Source organism: Strix aluco, chromosome Z, assembly GCF_031877795.1.
Source record: "Strix aluco isolate bStrAlu1 chromosome Z, bStrAlu1.hap1, whole genome shotgun sequence".
NCBI classification, from domain to species: domain Eukaryota; kingdom Metazoa; phylum Chordata; class Aves; order Strigiformes; family Strigidae; genus Strix; species Strix aluco.
Window position 1 is genome coordinate 80480919 of NC_133971.1, and position 10780 is coordinate 80491698.

Genomic DNA, 10780 nt, shown 5'->3' on the forward strand with positions numbered 1-10780 from the left:
CATGCCAAGGTTGTCATGGATCACCTGAGTTTATGTCAGTCTAGTATACGCATCACCTGTTTTTTTACTGAAATCCCTCATGATGATGCATTCAAAAGCCACCAGTGCCAATTCATAAGGTTGTTGTTATCCATCCACAAAAAAGTAGAGGACCTTTAAAATGTCTTGCACACTAATAGGATCCTCATACTGACTCTCTTCCTCAATTCACGTATTAAATGAAAATAGTCAGGTGAGGTCATATTATACAAAATACTTTGTACATTTTAGCTCATATGTATATGTGTGTTTATGTATGGAAAGAGTTATTGAATCTATTAGCTATTGCACTCTAGTTCTCACATTGTGCTAAAAAGCTCAGGTAAATAGCATTATAATCTCCAGTGACAAAATTGGAGACAGAATAGCTTGTCAGAACTTGCTTGAGTTCATGTATAAATATAACTTAGCCCATGTTTGATTTGCACTAATCAACATGAGCTTTGGTACACTGCTGAATTCCTGCCTCTCTGATCCTTATGGAGCAAGGACAGGTAGAATCAGCAATCATTGGTTTCTTCTGCATGGAACTTATTCTCTAGTCCCTATCAAAACTATTAAGGTCCAGAATATGGTAAATAAATTGTGGGGGCAACAGAAGGTTTTGACACATCCATAATTAAAAAAAAAAGAGCTAGCAGACAGTGATGCACGGGCATTATTATACCTCTCACTAATACATGAACATAAGGAGGAGTCTTCACACGAAGTTGTAAGTGCTAGAACAGAACCTTCCACAATGGTTCTAGTTTGGGATTTGTCCTCTCTCCAGTGTCACTGCCTGCTTTTATGGCATATATGCCTAAAGACAACAGGTCACACAACCATCAGTTGCATAGCTTTTTCAGTCCTTGGGATGCTTATGACACTTGTCATAAGCAGTCCTTGGGATGCCTGTGACACTTGAGGACTTGTGGTGACTTTAAAAGGCCTAGATTATGTACTTCTGTTCCATCTCAAAAGTCACAATCTTATTTCAAGACTTTACTATGAAAATGTAAAGTCTACATGGTAACTCAGTATCACTAAGAAAAAGTATTATAGATTTAGGTGTACTGAAATAAAACAATTACCAGGAGATGACTCATTAAGTCCAGCTTGCATCTTAGTCAAAAAGTTTGCCTGAGACTTATTGACATCCTGTGTTGTCATAGTTGGATCTAAAAAGAAAAAAGGGTTTAAAGAAACTTTATTCTCTCAACTGAACTGAGTTAGAAGTATCTAGTTCATTAAAAGAATTCAAACAGAATCTCCTCACCTCAGCCTACTACCTCCATTTTTCCTCAAGTTCTGAGCATATATAGCCAAAATGTACAAGAATTACTTTTCATTAGTTCTTTAGCTTACTTTAGGCAAGAAAAGGTTAAAGAACAGAGGCAGTATTATTTGACCTCTAATTTCTGTATACAGATATTTTCCTGTAGTCATGCAAAGCCATTCATCAGAATATTGCAGCAGACCAATAAACTTTAACCTGTACACAAATCCTGTCTTGTTTGTGGTCTTACACCACCACAACTTATGACATTGACATTGATTATTTTGAAATATAGATTAACAGATTCACTAATAAAGTAAGGAACTCATTACAACCTTACATGTCTACCCTGTTTTGTGATGCAGTGAACAACCTTCTTTCCTACGATCACCTTAGTGAGCAAAACAAAAGGTATCTGTGTCAAACTGACTTCAAGTAATAATAATGACTGTTTCCATTTTCCTTAACACCATTGCAAATCTGATTCTACTCCTATAATACAGTTTTTGCTTTATGTTCTTGACTGGAGAAAGGACAGCAGGATGAGAGGCAGACTTGCTTAGTTTGAATATGTTGCTGTGTCACTCTTCTATTAAGAATTCAAGGTCCCTAGATGTTTTATAAAAATGGAGATGTTTGCTACTTCCCTTCTGTTCTCACATTTGGGTGGCAGAACTAGTTAATGTACAGTAAACACTTTATCTTCACATGCTTAGGTATTCCAGAACATCTTCTATTGCCATAGCAGTATAATGCACTTCCTCAGACTCAGATCACTCTCACATTAGTAGCTTAAGTGATTTGGCCAGTAGTTGCACAGGGAAAAAAGGACATGTGTTTTGCAGTTGTAATTAAAGTCTGGGAGGGGTAATAAACTCTGCTGGACATCTAATAACAGCAACAAGCACAGATGAAAAGTGAAAAGCTACATCACAGTTTAAGTGTGTTCAAACTTGTTGAGAACTGTGTACCTTACAGAAAGTAAAGTCAGCACCCTGCCAGTTCCCACAAGTGAACAACACTACTAACACTCCTACCCCCTTTTCATCACTATAGGCATATACAACCTACAGACTCTCCCACTGGCACCTCCAGCACACAGCTACTCCAGACTGCATCAGAGTCACGCCCAGTTTGCACCATCTGCTTTCTCAATCTGCCTATCATACTTCAACCAGTTTGGATCAAGAGTAAAACAAGGTAGTCAGAGGATATGATTAAAAAATTAAGCATTAGTGGTTCTTAGCAAAAGCCTCTTAATTTTTCATACCAGTCCACTGGTCCCACAGCGAAGTGTTCCCTCCCAGCCCTTCACCCAAGCAAAGAACTTAACGACATCTGCTCTGCGTACCTGCTGGCTTATGACCCAGCAAGTGAGAAGACTGAGCCTTACTCTCTGCTTGACAGACGTGCTGAGATCAGGAGAGCTATTATGCTTCTGATATTCATGGTAAGGTTGAAGAAAGGTCCATGAATTTTTATATATGCAGCATCTTGAGGCAATCTAAGGATGTCATGGATCACCTGAGTATGTCAGGTTAGTAGATGCATCACCTTCACAGTAATTAAAATCCCCAAAGATGATAAATTTAGAAGGTGCCAGTGCCAAACCGTAGAGGAGCTCTGTTATCTATCTGCAAGGAAGGCAGATAACCTGCAACATGATTTGCATACTAAGAGGGTTCTCATCTTGGCTTTCTTCCTTGATTCACAAGCTCTTCTCTCACAGACACCTGCTGAATAGCATCAGAGACCAAGATGACCCAGCACTGCATGGTTAATGTCATCAAGCCAGGCAGCGATGTAAGCAAGTCAAGTGGAACTTCTCAAACTATTCAGTCATGGCTGCATGCCTTAGCCTGTAATTGATTTGCATTAGATTTAATCAATCTTGTGGTAGTTTGCCAAGTTCTTGTGCCCTGATTTTTATGCTGAAAGGAGTAGGTGAGAGTATGAGGTCATTATTTTTCTACCTTACCTCTGCTCCCTACAGCAGCCAATATTCGGGGAATAAAGTATGGATGTACCATACGTGTCATCACCAAAGCAATTTCAGGCTTTAAAATCTATCCGCTGACTTTTTCAGCCATAAAAGTGGCTGAATACAATTTGGTTTAATTTAACAACATTAATTTAATGGTTTTTAATACTACATTTTGTTTATAATAATGTTAAAAACATTATATAAACTATATGGTTTTTAATACAATAATTGATTTAATGTCAATTAATTTAATAACAATTTTATACTCTGTACAAGCACACAAGCATTCAGCAGCATCCAAAATCAGCTGCCAGAATTGCCCAGTGCCCCTAAAAAAGGGAAAAGTCGCAGGTTGAGCTCTCCTGAGGCACCAGAGGATACATATGAAGGACTTCCAAATGTCTTGATAGAAGCCCTTCCCTCAGGGCAAACCAGAAAAATCCAACCTGGCAGCAAAGTCTGTAAGGAATGAGGTATATCCTCTACTCATATGACTCCTTGGTATCTTTAGGGGCTGAGGTTGGGAGATGAGATGTGGTGGGTTTGCTTTTCCTAAAAGAATCTGGCAGCACATGCAACGAAATTGGCAACTACCACAGCAACCAAATGAAGCAGCAAACCCTGAAGAACACAGAATAAAAGTGATGGTTTAAATTTTTCAAAACAATTAACTGAACAGTTACAAGACTAAAAGACAAAAGTAACAGAACTCTCCCCAAGCTAGTTATATCAAAATAAAATCTAAGAGGCCTCTGCCTGACCAGATGCAGAAGGCTATGCAACCCATCTTTCTGCAACTCAGTCCCTGTGCACCCAGTACTCCCTCCCCTTGCTTTTACTGCATTTCTTTTGATTGAAGAAGCCCACTGAACCCCCACATCTCCAGAACATACACTGTTTCTGGACTTCACTAGAAGATGGTTTTAGCTCTCCTCCCTCCAAGGGAGCATGAACTTCCTCTTACACCTGTGCAGATAGTCCCTGTGCTTGACCAGTTTTTTGCACATTTGGTTAATAACCCGTGGAAGAGTAAAATACTCTTCCTTCACATTTAAATCATGGAAATCACAGTATGAAGCCTTCCCAACTAGTTCATACAAATAAAGCATTTAATAGAAGTCTAAAAACAAAAGCCTCACTTTACACAGATAAAGGGTACTAAAACAGGTAGCTCATTTCTGATGTCTGCTCAAAACCAGACATGATATTCATCACTTTAGGAAGATGGTAATTTGTGGAAATTTTGGAAATACAAATAGGGTTTTGTTGGGGTTTTTTAGGTTGTTTTGTCAGGTTTTTTTAAAAAAAGTATAGCATATCACTGAGGGCTTTACATAAACTTAGAATTGTTTCAACCATCATTAGGTACAGTTTTCAACAGCAGTAGTCATCAAAATAAATACCATGTGGCTAGCTTGCCATAATGTGACTCATCAGGGCATTTAAAGCCACAAAACTTCTTGATCAATGAAATAAACTGTTAGAAAGGACTTCAAATTTTATATGTGTGTATAACAATGCACATACATATTTTAAAGAAGCTTTAAGAACTATAAAGCAGATTTTTCTCGGTGTGCATACATAAATATATGTATTTTAAACAAGCCCTGAGAACTGGTAAACACTTTTTCTGTCCTTGTACATTATGTGAAACTACTACAAATTTTACAGAAGCTGTCATCACACAGGGAGCAGTATTGGTCCTTTCAGTATTATGAAGACCAACAGAGGCATGAACAAACATGTAACTACTTACATGTCACACACTGAAAATGCAGTTAAACCACTGATGGCTGAAGTCACAGCAATAATGTTCACATACGTGTACTGGCAGAACTTTCTGCCTTAGCAAGACATACACCGACAACCACATCTTGCACAGCAATCATCAGCAGTCTGATATTTCCTTCCATTACCTTTCTGTACTACTCTGCAATGCTTCAAAAACAGGGATTAACAACAGAAATCCACTCGTTTTAGAAACAAGCTCCTATTTCCTTAGAAGCGGCTGGCCTGCTCCTGAACTGCTTAAGATCACTAGAGGAAGAACAGGGCCCAGAAAGCTCAAGTCCATTCTCCTTCATGGATTTCAAATGTTATATTTAAAAATGCAACATAAAATCGTCCAAGGTACATTCCTCACAACCAGCTAGGTATACTGGTCTTTTTAGTAATGTAATTTACCAAGTTAAGGTTTTTTCAGGACTTAATGCTTTATTTGATAAGGATAGGGCAGCAACAAAACTCTATGCCTCAACGTGCAAGTCCTGCACCTGTGAACTAATAAATCCTCCCGTTTGTGAGGCAGAGGCGTTAAACCACAAGACTGAACATCACTGGATGTGGTTCAGCACCGCAGTCAGCATATCTGCTGCCCACCAGCACACACAGGCGGGGAGGCAACGCTAACGGCCACACAACCAGTCATTAGAGGACAGCAGAGAAGGGATTCCTACTTTCCAGCAGGCCCACGAAAAACCCGAACGCTTTTTTGAAGCGGAAGACGAGAGATGACGGGGAGGCAGGGGCGGCAGCTGCCCTCGCAGAGGGTGCCGGGGAGAAGACCGCGCCGGGAGTTCCGACCCCGGAGGGGGTCGGGGCCGCCGAGGAGAGCAAACGCCTCAGTCGTTGCAGCAGGCAGGGCCGAGAGGCAGCCGCCTTGCCGGGCCACCGCTTCGTCCCCCTGGGGCGCCAGGGGGATGCTTCGGAGCAGGGAGGACCCCTGCCCCCCTCGCCCCAGCCCAGCCCGACGCTGAGGGCGGACGGGGCGGCTGCGGCAGGACAGCCGCCCGGCCCGGCCCAGCCCGCGGGACGAGGGAGCATTTACCTGCAGGGCTCCCGCCCGAGAGGGAGAAGCTGAGGCTGAGGCAGAGCAGCAGCCGCAGGCGGTTCCCGGAGAAGGCGGCAGGCATGGTGCCGCCGCCGCGCTCCCACTGCCGGTCCCCCCGGCGGCGCGCAGGCAGCTGGCTCGGCCACGCACCGCCCGCGGGCAGCGGCGGCTGCTGAGAAAGCTCTGCGGGAGAGCCGGCCGCTGCGACAGGGGTCAAAACCAAAACAAAGCAGCCCCCGATCCACGAGCAGGGCGAGCGCCAGGCATCGACCAGCAGAAAAAGGCCGGGAGCCGCTACAGGCACCCCTCTCCCTCAGGAGGAGGACATATAACGGGCGGCGCGGCCCCGCCGGGCTTTATGAGGCGGGAAGAAGGGCGTGGGTGAGCACCGGTGGCTAATTGGAGAGGGGCCCTTGCAGCTGATCGGGCTCGGAGCCCCGCTGGGGAGAGCTGGAAGCTGACAGAGCGCGTAAGGAGATCGGGTCGTATTTTGGGCCGAAAGCGATTGTTGCTGCAGGACCACCTCAGCTCGCACAACCCTCCGAGGCAGCTGCCGCGGGTAGGGTTTGCCCAGAGAAGGTTGCTTAGGGCAGAGCGGAGTCTGCCTCTGCCCTTTGCCTGGTGATCTTCTGGAGAGCCTAGCTTTGAGGGTCAGTAGCTCCAGGGCAGCTGGGTTATACTGTATGAGAGCTGAAGCTTCTTTCATCTCTCTTTCTAAATCTCCTGGCTTGGGCAGCGACGGCCGGGGAGCACCTTTTCTAACATGCTTCTCAGGACTTTTGACTATTACTTGGTGCCTTTAAAATCACAGTTTAATTACTTAGACTGTTTTAACCTGTATATATGTATGTACATATATACTAAAACCATTCATATATATATGTATTTCTTGATAAATAACTGAATTTGGATTTTACAGTATAAAATCTGACAGGGTGGCATTCTCTGAAGGAGAGTCTGCATCATGGGGTACTTGCTGCTTCTTACCAAGATACGGTTACTTCAGCTAATGCAAAAGTTGAATTCTGTGTAACATTTGTATCAATAATACAAAAGGCTCACTGCAACTAAGCCTTTACATCATTTTAGCTCTCCCATGCTGGCAGAGCTGTAGGAGTTTATGCAGAGCAGAAGTCAAATGCCCCGTGTCTTGATTTTCCAGCATTGCACATGTTCATGCTGCCATCCATGTCCTCCAATACCAGTACAGTGTCCCTCAGATTAAAATTTTCCATCATAAAATCTCCCAATAAATATAACTAACAGCAAGAGACTGGGAAGAGGATTGTTTTGTTAAGCCCTTGCTGCATGTCACAGGAAGACTTAAGATTCCTGCTGGCTAAATGGGATCGTGTATATAGGAGCCTTTTCTGTTCTTGAAAGAATGAACACCCTTCACATACTTGGAGCAATGGAATGGAGCCTTCTGTACTCCATCTCTAAGGTTATTTAGCTGATGTACAAAAAGTAGGGCACAGTGTTGTCTAAAAAGCTGTAAATCCACTGCTTTTGAAATTTAGTTGCAACCTATAGTTCTGTAGTGTGGTGTGATAGACCAGTGTCCTCTAAGGAGAGAGAGAGTTCTGTTAATCTGCAACTGCACAGAGCAATGGGATTCAGAGAGAATCCAATTCACATAAGGCTGTTTAGGAATGGCAGATCTTTAGCTTTTAATGGGAAAAAAATTGGTTGGAGCATGAAAGCTGAACCAGCTAGGATTGAAGAGACTTATCTCTTGGGGAGGTAGGGGGAAGGAAGAGAAAAAGTTGACTGCCTTTAAGTATGAAGGGGCTGGTTTGTAGTTCCAGTTAGCTCTCCTTGAAATAGGTGAAAAGAAGAACTTATGTTCACCTGATTTAGGAGTGGGGTATGCAGCACCTTTTGGTGAGGCAGATTTTGTCCACCTGGAAACCATATAGATTGGTTAGTGTGGGGCAAGTCTAGGTAGAAATCTATGCCTAATCTCTGCCAGCTGGCAAGAGTGGAGCTGCTAGCATAGTCTGATCTAGGATCTAGCTGTATCTTTAGCAGTTCTTGCTTAGTGGAAATTGTCAAGGTTCTGATGATTTGTTTTGAGTGACCTGACTTTGTCCTGTATAGGACCGGCTTCTGTCTTTCCCACCAAGTCATTTTGGGTGGAGCATCAAAGCAGTCTGAAAACATGAAGACCTTTGCAGGATTCCTTCCAAACTCTTTTTCAGGGCTTGTCTGTTAATGGTACATCCCAACTTACCTAATGCTGAATGGGAGGAAAACAAACATTGAACTGCCCCTGAGGGACCGGTTGTTTGCTATGCTCATAGTATGAGATACAGAAGCTACAGACCAAGAAGGGGGAAAGGTAAAGAGGAAGCAGAATTTGGAGGAACCAGTTGAGCAAAGAACCAAACAGCCCTTTAGGGGTTTCAGTTACCGTAATAATATGCTAGTACTAGATTATTCCCCAAGTACTACCGCTGGATTTGGTAATCATTAAAAGTGTAGAAGTGAGAGATTTCAGAAATTACAAGGCTAGTGATAACAAACTGTGAGAAAGTAGAATATTTGGGATATTAATAAAAATCAGCTGTCACATTTGCTTGCATTTGGAAGCACTGACTGATGAGTAATTTGGAATTTCAGGAAAAGTATCTCTATTTAAATTTTGAATAGTAAAACTAATCTGCTCCATCTATTAAAATCCAGCATATTTTCCTCTTCTCTCTTGAGCTAATTCTTTTCCCTCACTTCTAGAGAGAAACTTTGATTTATTCTCACATGGTAATTACTTGGCAAATCTGATGGTCATTTTGAACAAGGATTCATATGTTGAACTATAGTCTTGTTTGTAAGAAAACTTTTATTTTTAATAAAACCTCTGATATGGGGAAATTGCTGGTTTATTCAGCTGGAAGATCTTTGCGAAAATAAGGAAAGTAAATGAAACTTTGAAAATTGCTGTGACGTGTTGGCTGAAGAAGAACCTGGATTATAATTTGTACTTCTACCACTCCTTTTCTCCAACAACCAAGTCTGTGTTCTCAAAGCTCAGTCTTTGGCATTAATTTATTTCTGTTAATAACTAAAACAGTAAAATAACCAAAGGCCATACCTGATCCAGCAGTTTCCTTGGCTGACGGTTTGCTTTTTATAAAATTCACTCAAATTTTGAAAAGGTAGCTAACGCATATGTGAGAAGAACTAGGAAAAGGCAGAAACAGTCAAAAGTGACTGAAAACCTCTTGAGATAGCAGTTCAGATATGTTTCAGGAATGGTGCTTAGCAGCTTCCAGCATCTGAAGCTGAATCATCCAGACCTTATTAGACTCTAGCTAGATTTTTCAAACATTCAAGGAACTTTAATGAGGAGATGTTTGTTAATGGGTGTGAAATTATTATTTGGAAAAGCATGAAAATAAACAGTGGGAAGTAGGAGAAACAATTTAGAATTACTTCAGAAATAAAGTCTTGCAAGCATGACCAGGAGATAATTCTGCGAGGACAGGAGGTAATGTGTTACTAATCTGTGGACCGCTATCAAAAAGATGTGCCAGAGTAGATGCTATGCAACATGTCCATGGGTTCCCCATTCTACAGTAACAGTCAAAATAAAACACCAGTTTATTCAACAGTTATAATAAAATTTAAAAAAAAAATGCAGAAAGCCTGTGTTTCTGAAAGCCAAAGCAATATAATGAATGGTAGTACAAGGCTACAGAATGGAATTTTATTGTCTTCCCCAAACATTTATCTTTCACTTGCTGTCTTTGAAGGATTTAACTAAAACTGACCTCTTGGCTGGATTTAAAATTACCGGCCAGATTATGCAATCTGCATACTCTGCAATTGTCTACTCTGCAATTGCCTATTCTGCAATGTCTGCATCCTTCTGAGTGGCTCTAAGTCCCAGTATCTCCTGTCACCTCCTCAAAGGCCATTTGCAAGACTAATCATATAATCTCTATTGATAATTCTGCCATTTATCAAATGTTTAATGTCATGTTCTATGATCTGAGCTGTAGATGAAACAAAAATTTGGGCTGTAGTGCTGTAGAAACATATTTTTTAAAAATCTTAGGTTGCTGCCAGTACCAATTATTGAGATTGGCAATACTGATCATACAGGATACAGTATCAATTGTTATTGTGTGGGGTTCCAGATTATGTGATATGGCTCTGCTCAGAAGAGTCTTTGTTCACATGGCAAATGCACCATCATCAGAAACTGGCAAGCAGAAAAACAGACAAGTAAGATTTTTGGCGAATAGTTCTTTTTGCCTTTCTACTGAAAGCCTGAACGAAATCGCCGGTTTTTAATGGAAAATACAATTAAAAAACGGTATTTTGTTTAAAACACAATTTAGATTGAAAACTTACGTACAGCCATATAAAGAATGTTTTGTAATTTGTTAGTTTAATGTAGAAATAAAGTTCACTGTGATACCAATTCATACCACCCCATCTTGCAAGCTGCTGCTTCAAAATGTGCAGAAAATATTTTAAATGTCTCAAGCAAGACCAGACTTCGAGGGAGATAGTATCTTCCATTACGGTAATGTACCTGGAAAAAGTAAGCCAGCCTCTGATCTGAATACAATTTGAAAACAATTATTCTGTATAATTGTAATTATCCAGGCATGCAGTCTCTCCTAGTGCTTAAATATCAGGAAGAAGATCACCTTTAAAAAGT

General features: G+C 41.4%; 1 protein-coding gene across 4 annotated transcripts in view; it reads right to left on the reverse strand.

Annotated features, from left to right (window-relative positions):
- EMB (embigin) overlaps window positions 1-6410 on the reverse strand; it is a 29011-nt gene extending 22601 nt beyond the window's left edge. For 2 of the 4 annotated variants that reach the window (XR_012621673.1, XM_074812802.1), the window contains exons 1-2: window positions 6109-6407; window positions 1113-1199 (exon numbers count right to left, since the gene is read on the reverse strand). Coding sequence is in view for 3 of the 4 variants with exons in the window: in XM_074812802.1 (XP_074668903.1) it covers window positions 1113-1199; window positions 6109-6193 (172 nt within the window). In the remaining variant the exon portion in view is untranslated. Of the gene's footprint in view, window positions 1-1112; window positions 1200-6108 lie in introns of all 4 variants that reach the window. The other 2 variants (XM_074812805.1, XM_074812804.1) reach the window with 2 other exon arrangements.
- Window positions 6411-10780: the final 4370 nt, after the last annotated feature.